Source organism: Cotesia glomerata, linkage group LG1 (assembly GCF_020080835.1).
Source record: "Cotesia glomerata isolate CgM1 linkage group LG1, MPM_Cglom_v2.3, whole genome shotgun sequence".
Taxonomy (NCBI): domain Eukaryota; kingdom Metazoa; phylum Arthropoda; class Insecta; order Hymenoptera; family Braconidae; genus Cotesia; species Cotesia glomerata.
In genome coordinates, this window is record NC_058158.1 from 32,113,040 (window position 1) to 32,133,230 (window position 20,191).

The 20,191-nt window shown below is 29.2% G+C and overlaps 3 protein-coding genes and 1 long non-coding RNA gene across 4 annotated transcripts; 2 read left to right on the forward strand and 2 right to left on the reverse strand.

The window, feature by feature from the left end:
- The first annotated feature begins 499 nt into the window (after positions 1–499).
- On the forward strand, positions 500–3,271 carry LOC123270630. Its single transcript, XR_006510656.1, has 2 exons — positions 500–1,322; positions 2,725–3,271. It is a non-coding gene; the product is annotated as an uncharacterized LOC123270630 (long non-coding RNA).
- Positions 3,272–12,937: 9,666 nt separating this feature from the next.
- Positions 12,938–14,588, reverse strand: LOC123269773. Its single transcript, XM_044735611.1, has 3 exons — positions 14,138–14,588; positions 13,879–14,052; positions 12,938–13,801 (listed from the first exon to the last, which is right to left on the reverse strand). Exons 1-3 carry the CDS (start codon positions 14,299–14,301, stop codon positions 13,009–13,011), a joined length of 1,131 nt encoding a protein of 376 aa, XP_044591546.1. The 5' UTR covers positions 14,302–14,588; the 3' UTR covers positions 12,938–13,008.
- A 608-nt stretch (positions 14,589–15,196) lies between these two features.
- Positions 15,197–17,125, forward strand: LOC123263178 (3'-5' ssDNA/RNA exonuclease TatD). The gene is made up of 2 exons (XM_044725734.1): positions 15,197–15,338; positions 15,529–17,125. The coding sequence occupies exon 2, from the start codon at positions 15,552–15,554 to the stop codon at positions 16,488–16,490; it is 939 nt and encodes a 312-aa protein (XP_044581669.1). The 5' UTR covers positions 15,197–15,338; positions 15,529–15,551; the 3' UTR covers positions 16,491–17,125.
- A 77-nt stretch (positions 17,126–17,202) lies between these two features.
- Positions 17,203–20,078, reverse strand: LOC123263171. Its single transcript, XM_044725719.1, has 5 exons — positions 19,694–20,078; positions 18,804–19,614; positions 18,074–18,717; positions 17,882–17,990; positions 17,203–17,501 (listed from the first exon to the last, which is right to left on the reverse strand). Exons 1-5 carry the CDS (start codon positions 19,818–19,820, stop codon positions 17,276–17,278), a joined length of 1,917 nt encoding a protein of 638 aa, XP_044581654.1. The 5' UTR covers positions 19,821–20,078; the 3' UTR covers positions 17,203–17,275.
- Positions 20,079–20,191: the final 113 nt, after the last annotated feature.

Sequence of the window (20,191 nt, forward strand, 5' to 3'; positions counted from 1 at the left end):
CTGAGGTTTATTCTGTTTCGTGGACGAACTTGGAGCCAGGAATGGCTTATTTAAATAATACTGTTACTAAGTGAAATAAATCAGTTAATAATACGCATGTAATAATTTTTGGTTTATATTAATAGTGAAAAACAAGAGTATTGTTAAATTTTACTTAATTCTAAATTAACGTTAAAAGTAATAAAAAAATCAAGTTTGTCGCAAACGGCCACGCCTAATTCGTATCTGTCTGCCGTTTAGTCCGTTTTATAACGCTAAGTTCAACTACTACAAAATATACTTACGTTGACAGAATGTGACTTTATTCATCAATAAGATTAATATTATATGAACATCACAACATGGTTTGATATTTTTACAGAAGTGTAGTATAGTGTATAATGTGTTTTTCCTTTTTCTTGCATCAGCGAATAGAAGCCTTTTATTTAATAAAAATATCAAAGTGCACACTTATTTTAAAATTAAAATAAAATATTTTTTAGTGGGATATAATGTTTTCTTATAAACTAAAATATCATCAAATGTAATTAATTAACTTTAAACATTTTGTATGAAATTTTTTTTTTATCGGCATGGAATTGAGAATTATACAAAAAGTACAATTTTAGCTGGAGTTCTACGTGATGATTAGAAAAAAATCTTTAAATTGTAGCACAAAAGTGATCAGCTGTGTGATAATTACAGTATCACATATTATTATTATTCAATGTGACTTGTCCTTGAAATATTCTTTATTAATATTTTAATTTTTCGTCGAGTATGTATTACATAGTTTTTGTTTTTTGTATCAATTGTAACAATTCTTATTAAATTACACTTATATGTTTTTAATATTTTATTTTTGTTTGAAATTTGAAAAAGCCTTATTAGATTTATATTAAATGAGATGTCTGTATTATTATAATTTTATTAAGGATTACTCGAACTTTTTAAGCCAAATATATTTACTCATTCTCTTCAGAAAAGAATTCTTCTGTTACGAATGTCAACTAGAATGTCGTAGTACTCCAAAAAATCTGCACCGATGATTAGTTCGTCAGTGTCAGCAATCGTAAAGTTCCAATAAAAAACTCTACCTAATCCAAAATCCAATTTCATTTTAGTGGTTCCGTATGTTCCAATTACACTTCTATTTGCTGCTTGTAAATTATTGTTACGATTACGCTTTGGTATTATACGTCGAGGAATGAGATAACGAGGATAAATACTACGACAAGCACCAGTATCAATTAAAAATTCCATGCCCGAAGCTCTTACAAACAGACAAGCGTTTCGATTAACATTAAGTATAGGATTTAATTGTAACATATCTACTGAAAACGGTAATTAAAATGGATTCACTGGATTCATTTCAAAGCATTCGTTAATATATTCTAAATATTCCGTTAACAAATTATTCATTCTGTAAAACTCCAATAATTCTTTACTTAGTAGAAATTCATAGACCATTCTCCAATCGTCAGACATTTTTCAATCTACATAACAAAATTATAAAAGTGATTTTATTAATTAATACATGTTACGTATAAGCGTTTAATAATAGTTACGTAAATAATTTAACTCTTTATAAATATAAATACCTGAGTTTGTTAACACTATCTGATTATGACACTGTAAGTGATATGTTTACCGAGCGGAAGAAGAAGCAATTATGACAGTTTCATTGAGTACTCAGGGGCTCGTGCCAGTACCGCCTTCCTGTCGCCTTACTAACAACCCCCACTCTTTCACCTTCTCTCGTGCTCTACAGTTGTGACATTGAATGTTTTCTATATGAGCCTCTAAAGACTCTGATTATTTAACTCACATGGATATGATTGAATGAAAGTGTTCTAACAAATAAGAAATTAAGGTAGTTGTTCTGCTGGGGGAATAGTGTCAGATAATTATAAATTTTTGTCTTACTCTTGAAGGGTATTAAGATACAATAATCACTCAAATTTGAAGCCGATTGACCGTCTCAAATTCGAACTATTTATGATAAAGCTCGGATTTTAACCCTTCAGCACTCTCGCAAAACGATTTACTATCATTACTCGCGCGATGAGAAAAACTCTCACGCCTTTTGTGGAAGCACACGCATGCTTATAGCCCCTTTAATTTAAAAAATCTCAAACAAGATAAATTTTTTAAAACAAAAAAAAATTGAATTATTTAAAAATAATATTTAATAATAATACATCCAAACACAAATGCACTCTTACGGGAACTTCCGAACTGTACCGATCAGACCCGATTTTTTAAATTCTGACCCCTCTACTTTACTATTGCGATGAGAAAATATCTCACAGAGTTAATAAAATTTATTTTATTTTTTTATAGTATAGAACAATTTAAATAATAATATTGCAATCTGAAATAATATTAATTTTTTGGCAGATAGAAAAAAAATCACATAGTCATTCCATTTGAAATTTGAAAGAAAATTTGAGTTATTGATGAGCGTGAGAGAAAATGTCATAGCGAGAGTGCTGAAGGGTTAATCTTTTCTCGTGTACAGTATTAGTTAAAAATAATGCCTAATTTTTACTACAAATTAAACCACTCTTACCGCGTATGTCATCCATAACTTTTTAACAATATTGTAGTAGAACAACTACTTTAAAATCAAAGCTTTCTTTTTAAATTTAGAAAAATTTTTACTACGAAAAATAATAATTTATATTTTTTAGCTATATTTTGCATCAGTTCGAATGTTAATAATTAATTTTTTATATTTTACAGCGATTTCAAAAAGAGCAATTCGGAATTTTCATTTTGAACTTTTTTACTACAATACAATGCGCAAGCATTGTATTTTCTCATAACATAATTTTTCATTTATGTGGAAAAAATGCTATATAGTACCTGTTACTATGTGGGGTACCTATATTAGTTAAGCGTGATGGAAGTAACCGTGGCGAACTCTATTGGATATTAAAGTAATTATGGTTGGGTAAGACAGAAATCAACCATTCTCACTAGATAACACGCAAGTATGCAATCTACATTAATTAATACGTTTGAATATATTGTAGAATTCATACTAAACAATTGAGATTGCTTGTTACAATTAATTATTATTAATGAATAATTTATATTTTTATGTTTTAGGACATCGTAATGAATGATTTCATAATGAATCCTAATCAATAACGTAAGATAAGTTCACCACTTACTCTTGCTAATATTGAAGATATTCCTGTAAGTATTAAAAAAAAGTCATCAGGCAGCGGAAATGGAAGTAGATTTCTTCCCCGTATACAAAACAGTAATGAAAATTCTAAAAATCAATTAACTTACACTTGATTTCTTTCTATTTAATCTTAAAATATGTTGTTATAAAGAATATAACATAAATGATTTAAATTCAATTATTCCTCCATGCGCCAGCTCAATTTTTAAGATATCAAGCTAAAATTTTAGAAGATTTTTTTTTCTGTCAAAGAAAGTTTTTAGATGCATTTACTCAGAAAAAAGAATAAATTTTTTTTTCTGACACAGTTTACTATATATCTATAGATATATAAACTTTTGAACCATAAGTTTTTTCTAAACCAGCTCGACGAACTGAGTCAGGAAATAGCAAAATTTTTCAAAAGTTCCACCATGAGGACAAATGCAATGGTTAAATTTCTATAAAATCTAGTAAAAATTTTAGATATAAAAAATCTATATCTATATCTATATCTATATCTATATCTATATCTATATCTATATCTATATAGATAGATATATATATATATATATATATATATATATATATATATATATATATATATATATATATAGATATACAATCGCGTTCATTAATTCGAGTCAGTTTCTATGTTTAGGGATTTATGGAAATCCCTAAATTTGGAGGTTTCTAAAATCTTAAATTGGAAAATTTTAAAATTAGCTTTTAGTAAAATAAGTTAAACGTAAAAAATGATAATATTAAAAAAATAAAAATTTAAATTATGTCAAAAGTAAATTAAGCTTGTAGAAAAACATGCAAGTACATTTATAATTTTTACGAGATAATCAAAAAGTATTGTCAGACTTTGGAGCTCGAACAGCTCAAAAATAGACCACAGGACAATTTTCTAGCTTTTCAAGCTCGAAAAAATTATAAATGTCGAGAGTTGGCCGTTAGGTCACCTCTAAAAAATTAAATTTTTATATTCTTAAAATAAAAAAAATATCAACATGAAAAATATATTATTTTTATTAAAAGATTTACGAATCACCACGAATAACAGATTTATTTTTTAATTATTTCGTCAATAACTAAATTTTTTAATTTTAATAGCCTCAAATACGTAAAATCTAGGCTTAAAATTAACTATTATTATGAATCGCCGAGTTTAGAATCGGCTGATTTTACGATTTACCGATTTTAGAAACGGCCAATTTTAATAATTACCGAGTTTAGAATCGGCCGATTTCACGAACTAGCGATTTTAGAAACGGCCAATTTTAACGATTACAGAATTTAGTATTGGCTAAGTTCAAGAGGTAAAGTTTTAAAGTTTCCATATTTAGTAATTTCCAATTTTTAAAGATCGTATTTTTAAATAACCTCTTTTTTAAGATTTCCTTATTTTAGATGTTCAAATTTTTCGTTTATTTATTTTTTAATTCATTCAATTTATAATTATTCTTTTTTTTTTTATTCGGTAATCTAAAGACTTTTAAATTTTTATGAATTCTTTTTTTTTTAATTTCTGATTTTAAGAATATATTTATTTAGAGATTTCCATTTTTTAAGTTGGCTGTTTTTTCTCCTTGCATGTTTTTCTACAAGCTTAATTTACTTTTGACATAATTTAAATTTTTATTTTTTTAATATTATCATTTTTTACGTTTAACTTATTTTACTAAAAGCTAATTTTAAAATTTTCCAATTTAAGATTTTAGAAACCTCCAAATTTAGGGATTTCCATAAATCCCTAAACATAGAAACTGACTCGAATTAATGAACGCGATTGTATATATATATAGGAGACTTTCTATAGATATAGATAGTCACTCATCACGATATCTCTGGAACTATAAGACCTAGAGACTTGAAATTTGGCAGGAATATTCCTTTTGCCAAGTAGAGGTCAGCTAAGAACGGATTTCACGAAATTCCACCCACAAGGGGGGTTGCGAAAAAAAATTCATATTTTTCAATTATGGCTTTTAATAGTTCAAAACTTGGTCAGAATGTTTCAAATTACATTTAGAAATTTTTTAAAAACGAATTCTGTGACATTCCACCCCCCTGGCGTGCCCGTGTGTGGGCGTCAAATTAAGAAAAAATTCGTAAATTTCAATCTATAGCTATTAATACTTTGAAACATGGCCAGAATGCTTTTTTGGCGTTTTGAGCTGTTAAGAATAAATTTCATTAAATTCTACCCCACATGTCCGTGCGTGGGCGTAAAATTAAAAGAAATTGTACCTTTTAATCTATAGCAGCTAAAGGATTGAAACTTGGCCAGATTGATTTTTTTGGAGTTTTTGAGCTGTAAAGAATGAATTTTATGAAATGCCACGCTCACAAATCCTTGCGTGGGCGTTAATTAAAAAATTATAAAATTCAATTCCTAGAGGATAATAAGAAGGCATTAAATATAAAAAAATTAAAAATTTTTATATAAGGTAAAAGCCTAATAGATGATCATGTACCATTATATGATCACTCTATGTATTTGTATATATATTGTGAAGACTTATAGATATACAAATACACGGTGATCATATACTGGTACGTGATCATCTATCGGAGCTTTTACCTTAATAGCTTAGAACATATTTTGTTGTTACATTTATAAAAAATACAGATCCCAATATTCTTTGTTTTTTGATCAAGATTATTATTTTTAAAAAAAAAATTCAAATCTTTATAGAATTACACAATTAAATTGAATTGATATCTATCTATATAGAGGAGATCCCATTTATGAACTCACTCATCACGAAATCTCAGAAACTATTAGGTCGATTGACTTGAAATTTGGTAAGAATATTCCTTTTGCCGAGTAGAGGTCAGCTAAAAACGGATTTTACGAAATTCCACCCACAAGGGGTCTTGCGGGGGAGTTAACAATAGAAAATTCCCATTTTTTTTATTAATTTATGTGTGTAGTCATTTGTTTTTTGTTTCCGTCAATAAAACAAAAGACGATCGTTTTTTTCGTCATTCTTTTTTTTTTCTAGCTTATAAAGAAGTCGGAAAAATGTATAACATCAACTCTACGCTTTCAATGCTTCTCCATCCACACCATCCCACGCATCCACCCCCCCACATCCACCCACGCATCCATCCATGCACTCCTACGCATCCACCCACGCACTCTCACGCATCCATCTATGCACTCCTACGCATCCACCCACGGACTCTCACGCATCCATCCATGCACTCACCCACATCTATCTATATATATAAGATTTCCACGTATATAGTCACTCATCACGATATCTCTGGAACCATAAGACCTAGAGACTTGAAATTTGGTAGGAATATTCTTTTTACCGAGTAGAAGGCAGCTAAGAACGGATTTAACGAAATTCCATCCACAAAGGGAGTTGCGGGGGCGTTAACAATCAAAAATTCCCATTTTTAAATTATAGCTCCTATCGACTCCAAATTTAGTAAGAATCTTCTGTAAGAGATCTAGAAATAATCTATGAACGAACTTTATGATATTACACCCCACAGAGGGTTGCGGGGGTGGGTATTAACAATGAAAATTTTTAATTTTCAAGCTATAGCTCCTACAGGCTCCGAATTTGGTAGGAATTTTTTATAAGTAATGTAAAAATAATTTATGAACGAATTTTATGATATCCCATCCCACAGAGGGTTGCGGGGGTGGGTGTTAACAATGAAAATTTGTAATTTTCAAGCTATAGCTCCTACAGATTCCAAATTTTATAGGAAATTTCTGTACGTGATGTAAAAATAATTTATGAACGAATTTTACGATATCCTACCCCAAAGAGGATTGCAGGGGCGTTAACAATAAAAAATTCCTGTTTTCAAACTATAGCTCCAATAGACTCCAAACTGGGTAGGAATTTTCTGTAAGAGATGTAGAAATAATATAGGAACGAATTTTACGATAGCTCACCCCACAGGGGTTTGCGGGGGTGGGTATTTACAATTAAAATTTTTAATTTCAAAGCTATAGCTCCTATAGACTTCAAATTTGATAGGAGTCTTCTATATGTGATATAGAAATGATCTAAGAACGGATTTTACAACGAATCACCTCCAATAAGGATCGCGGGAGTGGGTGTTGACAATAAAAAATGTTCATTTCCAAAATATAGCTTCTGAAAACTCTAAATTTGCAGAAATCTTTTATTTCTCCTGTAGAGATCATCTCAAAATGGATTTCAATAAAGTTTACTTCCGATAGGAATTGCGGGGGTGGGTGTTAAGATCTAAAATTTCAATTTCCAAACTATAACTTCGATAGACTTCAAATTTGGTGGGAGTCTTCATGTATCATGTCAAGTTCAGCTAAGAATAAATTTTATCAAATTCCAACCCCAAAGGGACTGCGGAGGCGTTAACAATGAAAATCTTTCTTTTCAAAACAATAATTTCTATGGACTCGAAGTTTTGTTGGAATATTTTATTTTTAATGTAAAAATCATCTCGAATAGGATCTTACGAAATTTCTCTCTCACATAAGAGTGCGGGAGTGATAGTTGTCAAAAAATTCATATTCTTCAAATATATTTCTTAGAGATATTAAATTTGATAGAATCTTAAGACAAACAGGTAATTATAGGGATGGCCTCCAAGGTCAACGGATTACAACATTTTCCTTTTTTAATAATTATATTTTCTTACCACAATCGTCTCTTTGGCAGCGGCGAAAAAGTCATTGTAAGGTTTCTAAAATTTAACTTTACATGTAGCTATATAGTCAACGGACTAAGTGTTTTGCATACATTTTATTTTTGCTGATCACATAAGCAATGAATTGTTCTTATTACGGGATCGCGGGAATGTAACAGATTAAAATGAAAACATTTTCTAAACACTTGAGATGTGGAAAAGAAATTTGGCTATTCATTTTAAGAGATTTCGTAAAATCGAAAATGAAAATCGTAAATCCAAAAATGATTATTCATTTTTGGAGAAAGCCACGGGAATGTTATAGTGATTGCACATTGAAAGTTACAATGGATATTCGCTAGAATTATGACATGGATAAAAGGTACAGGCCAATCCGATAGAATTTTGAATCTGTGCAAGTCAGAACAATACTCCAATTGAATTTCAAGTCTCGATCTCAAAATACAATTCTATAAACTGCCCAGCGGAGCGGGCGGGTAACAACTAGTAATGAATATTATTAATACACATATTAAGATAAAAAAATTTTATTTTTTGACTATTCGATTACATGATTATTAATTAAAATTAAATAGAAAAAAACATTCAAATATAAAAATTTATAAATGCATAATTTGTCCGTAGCTCGTAAATAGCAATATATTTTTTTATAAGTAATTATTAAATATTATACTGATTTTTCTTTTGTTTCAGTTCAAAAACTTGAGTACAGTTTATCAGAGAGAAAATTACGGACAACAATTATTCTTTGATGATTATAATCAAATTGTTAATTTGATTTTACTTTCAATAAAATAATGAATATTTTTATCCTAATGAACCTAACATATTATATAAAATGTATAAAAAAATAACTGAGATTATATTATAATTCAAGTTAAGAACTTCGTTTCTTTAAAATTTTAAAACTCGTATATGTGTAAGTATATTCTTAACATTTTAACAGAGCAAATTTCCCGACATGAATTACTAATTTACTTTTATGAATTACATGATAAAATTACATATCATTAAGTAGTATTTAACACACTTAGTGACCTTAATAAAAAATTAATTCTCCTAACATGATTCCAATAATAGACATATAATATAATTCATAATTTTTATCACGTGTACCAATAAACTAACTCTTTACTGGTATACACAAATGATAAATTTATCATATTCTTTTGTATTTCGTTACAAACATTTATAAAAGTTACTATACCTATATGCTTCACATTTAATTAGTTCCTGTGGAAATAATCATTCAAAATAATAAATTAGTTTTATCACGTTTATTATTTAATGAGCAACGTTTCAATATGCTAATTTTTACGTACAATTAATAAATTTATCATTTTTGTTCGAAAATTTTGTGTTGAATTATAACTAACTTTAGTTTTTGAACTGCTCTTTCTCAGCATAAATTAATATTATAATCATTTAGCAGCCAGTCCCGTTTTTTTCTTGCGTCGCACTCATTGCGGGAAATGGTACTATCTTTCTTGCACTCATGATTATAAAGCTGTTGCAGTTTTATGTTTTTCTTTTAAACTAATGAGAATTTCCTCATGAGAAATAGACAATTAAAAAATCTTCATTATATAGGAGAGAAATAGTAAGCTGCTATCGTAGGGGCCGGGTTTTTTTTTCATAATTCATTCACGATATTGTTCTATTTCAATATTAAAATTGGCTGCTAATTAAATGCTCTTCATTAACTAGTAAGCTAGAATTTTGTTGGAAACCATGTTATCTGGATACCCGTAAAATCAGATTGAGCAATAATTGCATATTAATTGCGAAGTTCACCAACAATTGAATAAATGTCGCTAACTAAAATTATTACCCTGAGAAAAAAAAATTTTTTTGTCCAGAAAAAAATTTCTTGGCTCAAGAATCGTTTAAAATAAATTTTGGTTTTTTGACAAAAGAGTATCAATATCTATCATGATAATAAAATATTGGCATTAATTTTGATAGAATAACAAACGAATAGGTTCACTTGAATTAAACAAAAAATAATTCGATTAATTCGATAAATTCTTGAGACAAGAAAATATCTTCTTGAAAATAGTGTCTACACAGAAAAAAAAATTAACTTGGTTCAAGAGAAAAATTCTTGAACCAAGAATATAATTTTGAAGAGGGTAATTGTCTTGAATTAAGACGAAAAATTCTTGAATTAAGTAAAATTTCCTTAAATCAAGAAAAATGTTCTTAAATCAAGAATTTTTCTACTCAAACCAAGAATATTAAGCTCTTCAAAAATATATACTTGATTCAAGAACTTTTTTTTTTTTGTGTAAAAATTACAAAAATTACTAAAAGATAAATAATTAAACAAACTACAATAACAGTAAATTCAAATAAACAATCCGATTGTTTGTAATATTTTTTCAAGTAATAAATCCAGTTAGATGAAGTATGAGTTGATTCTAGTAGTCTGCCAGTATTGAAGTCCACAACTAATCTATAGTGTGTTAGAAAATCGGCGCCAATTATTGGTCGTTTAACATCGGCGATTATGAAGTCCCAGTGGTAATTATGACTTGATCCAAAGTTTAAGGTCATAGAAGTGGTTCCATAAGTTGCGACTTCAGTGTTGTTTGCAGCTTGAAAATTGTAGTTTGTATTACGTTGAGGTGTGAATCGTTTTGGTAAATGAGATCGAGGAAATAAACTGCCTTCAGCACCAGAATCGATTAGAAATTGAGTTCCTGACTTCCGATCGATTACGAAGAAAAGATTTTGTTCAGTTAAGCAATGATTTTTTATAGTGCATAATTCTTCATTGTTGTTTTCATAATTTTGTTGATTTTGATCAATAGATTTATCACGGCTATCTTGAATTGATTCTAAATTTTCTGGATTACTTGTATTGATCAATGTACTATGAGTTGATTCTAGTAGTCTGCCAGTATTGAAGTCCACAACGAATCTATAGTGTGTTAGAAAATCGGCGCCAATTATTGGTTGTTCAACATCGGTGATTGTGAAGGTCCAGTCGTAATTATGACTTGATCCAAAGTTTAAGGTCATAGAAGTGGTTCCATAAGTTGCGAATTTAGTGTTGTTTACAGCTTGAAAATTGTCGTTTGTATTACGTTGAGGTATGAATCGTTTTGGTAAATGAGATCGAGGAAATAAACTGCGTCTAGCACCAGAATCGATTAGAAATTGAGTTCCTGACTTCCAATCGATTACGAAGAAACGATTTCGTTCAGTTAAGCAAGGAATTTTTATAGTGCATAATTCTTCATTGTTGTTTTCATAATTTTGTTGATTTTGATCAATAGATTTATCACGGCTATCTTGAATTGATTCTAAATTTTCTAGATTACTTGTATTGATCAATGTCAACTCGGATGTAATATTTTCTGATAAGTTATTTTTAACACCAATAAGCGAATATTTTAAATTGGCAATCAATGAATCGAACATATTAGCGTCGTAAAAATACAGTATAGTTATACAGATACAATGTTTTCAGATCCAAACTGTAGATCACTGATACCCTGGTATGATAGCCACCTTACCTATAACTTACTGTCAATCTACGTCCGTAATTTGAAGCAAACTTGACGGAAAGAGTTGGCAAAGCGAGCGATTACCTATTAGTTACCTATAACTTACTCTGCAAATAGACGTCAAAACTTGCTGTACAAGTATTTCCGTCAAATTGTAGTAAAGTTGAAAGGAAATTTAACTACAAGTTTGATTGTTAACTTGTATTCAAGTTGCGGCCGTAGATTTCCGTCAATTTGCTTACAACTGTTGTTGAGTGAAGAATTACCGCCAACTTGATGTATAAATTAACCGTAACTGCTGTAAGTCAACACTTACTGAGAAAGCACTGGCTATCAGGGTACTTAATATAGCACTTTATGGAATAGTTTGAGTAAAATTTTGTCGGTATGGTTGCGATCTCGATCAATAGTCACGTGACAATTATCCACCAATGGAGAAAGTACCAATGGACCAGTACCTTATTGTATCTGTATTTGTAATGAAATTATTTGCTATGATAAATTTTTGATTTACGCAGATTAACTTTGTAATTTTTCAAAATTTAATAATCAGAAGTCAAATCATACTTCTTGATATGAAAGAAAAAGACGATGATAATATAGAGTGCAGGCACTTATAGGGGACAGAAATATTTCGTTATAGAGACACAACCTACACACTACCGACTCGCTTGACGATCCGTGAGATAATGTCATAATGATGGCGTTTACCGTAGGAATGGTAAAATCGATTCCGATTCTAGCCGAGAATCGATTCTGTGGTCAAAAAACTCGATTATTTAGACTCGATTCCCAGTTATCAGAATCGATCTAGAATCGATTCTTAGTGATCGAGTCTATAATTTATTTTAATGCCGGAGTAATAACACTATAGCATCAATATATTAAATAAGAAATGGCCCAAAGTAATTTTATATTTCATTATGAAAATATTTTAAATTTAGCGCTCTCTGTGCGTTCGCATTCAATCGGTTTTCGTTCAATTCAAATATTTGAGAAAATTTTTATTTTCATTTGTATATGATTTTAATATGGTATTGAAATCTTTTCTGTTTAGGTGAAATTTTGAAAAAAGAAATTAAGTCATCGAAAACTCTTGTGATTACCTGCGAAAATAATCTTACAGATCATCAACCATCTTCAGGTAGTAATGATCTGTGGGATTTTTTAGACGACGCTGTGCAACACAACATTCAAGTCGCTGACAGTGATGAAGCAGGCGGTAGCCACTCAGTTGGTAGCCATATTAAAGCAAATTTTTTAAGGGAGTTGGGAAAGAACGGATAGGGGAAAGGGGGGGACCTACTCAGTGGGAATTTTTCCGTAATTGAAAAAATAATCAGACAGCCCAGACTGGGAATCGAACCCAGATCTCTCGGTTACGCGCCAAGGGCTCTACCAGTTAAGCTATCCGAGACAAGTACTGACTACTTTATTCAGTCACGTATATAAGACCCACCGAGCAAACAACGCCACCGTCCATCTTACGGTAAAGAGCCATATTAAAGCAAATTTTTTAAGGGAGTTGGGAAAGAACGGATAGGGGAAAGGGTTATTACTGTGAAAAAAATATGACAAAATAAAAATTTAAAAAATTCCCCAATAGGAGTTTATATCATAAAATACTGATCATTTATTACTATTAATTATAACAAAGACTTAATACATCATAACTTAAATATGAGAATGGCCAGGCTTATGCTTGGCGTACACAGCTTTCAATAATTCAGGAAATACTGCTCTAAAATCAGTTATCAACATTGCATTTTCTTCTTTACGCCATGTCACATAATCTTTAAAATTTTTCATCAAAGCTTGCGAAATAGATTGATAAGTTCTCGAAATACTGGTTCGATGAACTTTAAAAAGGACACTTAGTGCAGAGAAAGATAGTCCGGTTTTAATTCTCATAAAGAAGATTAGTAATCTGTTGTCTAGTGATATTTTCTGGCCATAACCTTTTTCAGCTTCTTTGAGAACATTAAGGATAATGTTAAATGCGTCTAACCTCAAACCAGCAAGGTCTAATAGTTCTTGATCGCATACTACAGAAGACATTCCGAGAAAACCGTCAGGAGGCTTGGAAATAACCGGACTATTTAACTTTTCAAAGTCAGGCCCTAGTTCTCTAGTACCACATCCTTTTTCAACTAATTTTAATTTTGGTTGTTTAGCTATATAAAACTTTTTTATTAAAGGAATATAAGCTTGTGTTGAAGCATCAGATCTAGAATCATTAAAATAATTATTACAAATGAATGTAAGTGGAGCAGGGTCTGGAGGTTCTAAAAAATCAACTTGTGTTTCTTTGTCTGAATAAACATCTACGGGCTCATCTTTAATGTCTAATTCACTTTTGATAATTATCAAATTGTAATTTTCTTGAGGTTCAATGTTCTTTTTTTTATTATTGTTATCTAAAGTTTCCATCTTTCTTTCCATTTGTCGCTTCATAGTCCGCTGAAATCTGTAACAAAATTTAAATGTATTACCAAATTATGCTTAAAATCAAGTTTTTATGAAAAAATGTAATTGCTTCATTACCGATTAAGAAGAAGTTTTTGAGTCGCTTCATTCATCTGTTTTCCATAATATACTTCTGGAAAAATTGAAGGTACAAAACTGGGACTAAGCGGATGTTCTGATTTCTTGTTGCCAATAAAATGTTGGCTACAAATCCTAGACCCTTTGTTCGGCCGCCAAGGTGTTCCATCCTCACTAAAAAAAAAAAAAATAATCAATTTAAATAAACAAAAATATTAAAGATAATTTTAAATTATAGATAATAATAATAATTACATACTCTACTCTTCTTATTGCTTTAATCCATTTTTCGGTTTGAGGTTTTTTGTGACTAACGTTAGAAAATGAATAAAAATGCACACCTCTTTTTTTCCCATAATTTCTGCAACCAGGTACGCAACAGCCTGATTCACTTAATTTTTTTGATGATATATATTCCTCCATTGTTTATTGTAAATAAAATTGTTTGATATTGCTGTTAAAATTTTACAACGTGGTTGGTTGGTATGTATCAGATGATTTTCCAATAGGTAATACACAAAGTCGCCACAGCTAGCGCTGACTACCAGATAGGTTATTATTTGCCGTTCGCAAGTGGAGCTGCTTTCTGTATAAAATGACAGTAGTTGTATCTTTATTCTTCTCATTGATTGTCGACGAGCGTGACAGAGATACGAGTATTCAACTTTTGACAGAGTGTGCAAGAAAACATAATACAGATAATAAATAATTAAGAAGTTTTTATTTATTCATACTGATGATTGTTAATTATTGAGTAAAAAAATAAATAAATACAATAAGTTCCGATTTAAAATTATTTGTAGCATAAAATAAAAATTAAATTTAGTAATTTTCTCCTTTTTTTTGTTTTTATTATTTTTTTACGTATTTAGTTTTTTATTTCAGAAAAGTAAAAGCATTGAATATAATTTTTTTTAAAGGAAATACTTGAGTAATATTTTATTTAATCAAATAAATAAAATTTCATAAAATAAAAAGTAATTATTTAATTTATTACTATCGTGAAACTTAACGTATATACTTTTAAAAACAGAAAAAATATACTTATAACGTTTATGTAAATAAATAATAATTTATTATTTTAGAATAATACGTATCTATATTTTGAACTCTTTAAATTGAATTTTTCGAAGATCCAGCAACAAAAAAATTATATTTAGTATCGAATAAAATAGTTGAGTTTTAGAAACAACTTAAAGAGGTCGATAGGTGCTTGAAAATCTTATAAGGTTAGTAAGAATACATAAATAAGTGATTTATATATATTTTTAAATTTAATTATTGACGTGTCAATTTAAATATTTCGCGCCGTTTAAATATGCAGTAGTATGAGAAAAAGGAAACTCCCCTTAAATGCGTGCGCATAAGTACAGTAGCCATAATATCCGACGTTTTATCATCAGCTCCTAGATTTTGTAAACCTTTTTTATTTCACATTATTAATTAATTTTAAATGATAGGTAAGTCTTTCATCAAATTATTTAAATAAAAAAAATTTTGCTTATTAATTAAAAGTTAAATCAAGTTATGAAAAAAATGACGTTATTAATTAGCGATAAGTATTTGTAGGTTATAAATTTATGATATTTGACATAATCATATGTGAATAAATATCAGTATGTATATAATAAATGTTGATAAAATTTTCAGATAATTTATGAAAGTAAATAAAAATGGCAGAAAATAAAAGCAGCTCAAGCGGGGAGGAGAAACCAGTAGACAAGTCACCTATGAGTCAATGTTACGAAAATTATATCCTCGTTGACGTGGGCGCAAATATGACCAACAAAAAGTACAGTCGTGATCTAGACAGTGTCATCCAACGAGCTAAGGACGCTGGAGTACAGAAAATAATGGTAATCGGAGCAAGTGTACGTTCTAGTAAGGAAGCGCTGCGCTTGACAAGAATATACCCAGGTGTACTCTATTCAACAGCTGGAGTTCATCCTCACGATGCGAAGTCTTGGGAAGATTCAGACACACTGAATGAACTCGAGAGCATCGCCAGTAATCCGGAGTGTGTCGCTATCGGGGAATGCGGTCTTGATTACAATCGAGACTTCTCAGATCCAGAAACACAGCGCGCTGTTTTTCACAAACAAATAGAATTAGCTTGCAGACTAAACAAACCGCTGATTGTTCATGAGCGTGGAGCACAAGCAGACGTGTTAGAGGTACTGAGTCACTACAAAAATCGTTTGCCGCCGGTAATGATTCATTCGTTCGTCGGGATGGCTGATGAAGCACAATTATATATCGATCAAGGTTTTTACATTGGTATCACTGGTTATTTGTGTAAAGATAAATCGGACAGCGGTGTTCGACAAATTCTTGAGACTGGCAATGTCCCATTGGATAAAATATTAGTTGAGACTGATGCACCATTTATGTATCCTAATACTAGAGCTAGTAAACTTCCAAGTCATGTAAAAGAAGCATTAACCGAAAGGTCAATGACTTTTCTTCATCGTTATTGCACTTTTCAACGTAATGAACCTTGTGCCTTGCCGGCAATTGTCGAAATGATAGCTGCTTTTATGAATAAATCACCAGAAGAAGTAGCTTTAGCCACTGCTTTTAACGCTCTTAAGCTATTCGGCTTAACTCAATAATTTCATTAACAATTGAAATTATATTAAATCTTATATCTTTTTATTTTAATAATTGAGATATGATTGTAAAAGTCTTATTAGGGGTGCTCGTCGGTGCTAATATAAATAAATTTTTTAGGCAGCTTATCAATTTAATGCTGGTGATATAAAAGAAAAAAAATTGATCGAACAACATTAAATTAAATATTTGTCATTGGTATTATTTCAATAAATTTGTTGATTTTTATGTTAATTGAATACGTTTGGAACTAACCAATGTATTGTATTGTATTTTTAAATTTTAAAACGCAACATGTTTTATATTTTTTAATATTTGGAGTATATAATAATTCGCCAATAACTATGTGAATTTTAAGTTTTTTTTTTTTTAAATCAAATTATACAAACATTTGAAAGCGTGGTAATTGTGTATAACTAACTTGTTTTTTAATATAATATGTATTTTGTATGTGAAATTTATTATTTTTTTGTTAATTAAATACTCAGTAGTTAGTTCCGTCATCAATATCAATCGATTGTTAATTATAAAAATTTACTGTCAACTTAGTTTGAATGAATTTTACAAATAGTCAATATATTTTATTGTTAAAAAATATTAACAACTATTTTCATATAATAAAATCATCTAAATATAATCTCGCAATTAATTTAAAATATTTATTTTAATTCCAAATTGATTGTTGTCATATGAAAGATTAAAAACATAAGAAGATAAATAGGAAACAATTTATATTTTCATATACAACAGATTGCAAAAAATTAATAAGTATAAAACCATGATTCATTTAAGAGTTGATACTCGCTGATAATTTATCACTTTTAAGCTTGATTGCTTGCGAAATGTATCGTGATTTTTCCAAGTTAGTAAAATTATCCCACATAGATGATATAACTGGAATAACTGTATAATTTAGCTTGGATTTTAACAGCTTAATCCTAAGCAGTCCAATTCCTGTCAAACGTAAAGTGTTGCGAGCGTAAAGACTTGGTGAAACATACATGAAAAGAAGTCTGCAACATAAAATTAGTTTCCTTTTATATTAAGTTTTTTTTTTTTTTTTAATACAATTTTACACTCATTAATGGGATAAATTTTTTTCTATTTTTCAATTCAAAAGAACGTTCAATTGTCAGTACCGTCTATGAATGTAGAACATAAGTTTTCTACATTTTAAAATATAAAAATAAATTTAGTAGACATCTGACAATTTTTATGATTTTTCTTACTAAAAATTCTAAAAATTTCACTTGTAGAAAATTTAAAAAACTTAAAGTGCAACTTTTTTAGTTTTATCTAATTAAAAAAAACTAAAAAATTGTTAATTGTCTGCTGATTAGAAGATTCTTTTTATGATATAATTATCCATTTAAATTTAAAAATCAATACTTACACTTGACTATCTGGAATCAATTGGAGGTCGGAAAGATTTAGAGGAGATTTTTCATCGTCGGGATTGATAGCAATTGGAAAACCACCCTTCCTCATAATAACAACGTGATCTATTAATTTAACAAAATTATTTATTTTTTTTCAATAAAATTTAATAAGAGCTTAGAACAATGAAAAATCTATTTCAACTTACCGATACAAAGTTTGAATTCAGTCTCAACATGAGTTTTAATATACTGCGGACCACCAAGAGATAATTCGAGCGCTGATTTCAATTGATAATTATTGCGTGGAGGTGTTGGAGTATTTCTAAATATTTCGAGAATATCATCAGATAATAATTTTCCCGTATAATCGGGACTAAAATTTGATACTGCGTAATGTAAGAGCAAAAGGTTTCCTCCAGTTTCAAAGAAAGCCTCCGTTGCTATGTTTTTACTACGACAATTTTCATCTTCAAATATTCGATTTATTAATTCTGGCCAATAACAATCCAATGAGGCTAAAAATAACGCTGTTTTAACCATCACAGAATATTTAAACTGAAGAAGTTTTTCGTTTAACAACAAATCTTTCAGTGAGTCCCAAAATATGGGTTTATAGTCAGCTAATGACATCGCACATAACATATCTAGTATTTGAAATTGATTTAATTCATTAATTATAGAATTATCTTCATAACATTTAGCGGCAACGTAATCTAATAATGATGTTGACGCAAATCTTATTTTATTCAAATTCCCCAAAATGTTTAACGCTAAATCAACTTTCACATTTTTTGATATTACCGTTTGGATAATTGATTCTATTAATCCTTCATTATAAACATCGTGATCTCTAAAAATAAATAAGCATATATTTTAGTAATTTTATAACAAATAAAATTTATATTGATAATTGATAATAAAAAAAAAAATACTCACGAATATTTAATTTTTAGTGCCATTTTACGTATAATAAATTCTAATCTTGAAAGATCAATATCGTCTACGTTTTGAATAATTATTTGTTGGAGTTTTTCACTAAACTCAGAATATTTTTTGCTATCCTTTATATTATATAGAGTTATTAAGATATCTACAGCATGGTCAGGATGCTTAAGTTTGAAATCACTACGCTCTTTGAGAATATTCATAACAAAATTTATTGCTTCGTTATTATTATTACCACTCAATAAATATAGAAACTTTAGAGCATTTACCATTGAGTCAATATTTTCAGTGTCAAGTTTTGTTTTTATTTGAGCCTCAAATACAATTGGTAGTGCCAGTTTTAAAGTTTCAACTAGTGGGGTTTTAACTTTTACTCTTGTCAATAAATAGTGTAAAAAACTCATCTGCTCTAACGTCAGGCTATTCAATGACTGACGTATCATTTGAAGCAATGATTCTACGATAATAGATGTTACTGGTACATCAAAATGTAATAGTACCTTAAGAGCATCAATGACATTTCCTTTTGATAATCCCCGCAAATCTTTCTTAATTACTTCGCACAATGCTATGAATTCTTTTTTCTTTTTAATTGATTCGATACATCCTTTGTTTTCTTTATCAATCTTACATAACGCTTTTAGAGCATTAACGGCTTCGAGTCCAGAGATACTCTTGCTATTATTTATCATTTCAAAAACTTGTGAACTAGACACGCACCATTTAAATTGGTTTCTTTGCTTCATTATGTCTGACGTTTCTTTGAACTCCAATGGCTGTGGTTGCAATATATTACTAGTGCCTGTATTTAATAAAAATTATTACAAAATTTACATTTTAAATAAATATAACATAGTTATATTATTAATTGATCGTCTTACCTTTTTCTGATATAAAATTGTTGTGAGAATTTTGTAATAATCTCACAGAAGTGGTAAAACGTGATGACCCCAGAAGATTTCTAATTGTCATTGTCATATTAAATATCCTATTTATACTCAGTGCCATTTTTTTTATTTATATTTACAATTTTGTTTTATATTTTATATTTATAATTGTAATCAAGCCGGATAGCCAGTAATAACCTCAAAAGTGCTTGTGATTTTATGATAAGAAGATTTTGTGGATGATTGTTGATATTAAAAAACTTAACAAAATTTTAAATCTATTTTGTTTATTGTCGTAAATTTCATATTCTTGTTATGTTTTATTAAACTTTATTAATACATATATTTAAATAATAAACGAGTATTCACATGTGTATAAATAAAAAATTTTACCGAAACTTGTAGCCTGTATAACCGATCAAACTGAAAAAAATTCCGATCAGATTTAAGAAAAAAATAATAAAATATCAAAATATTTTTTTACATCGACAT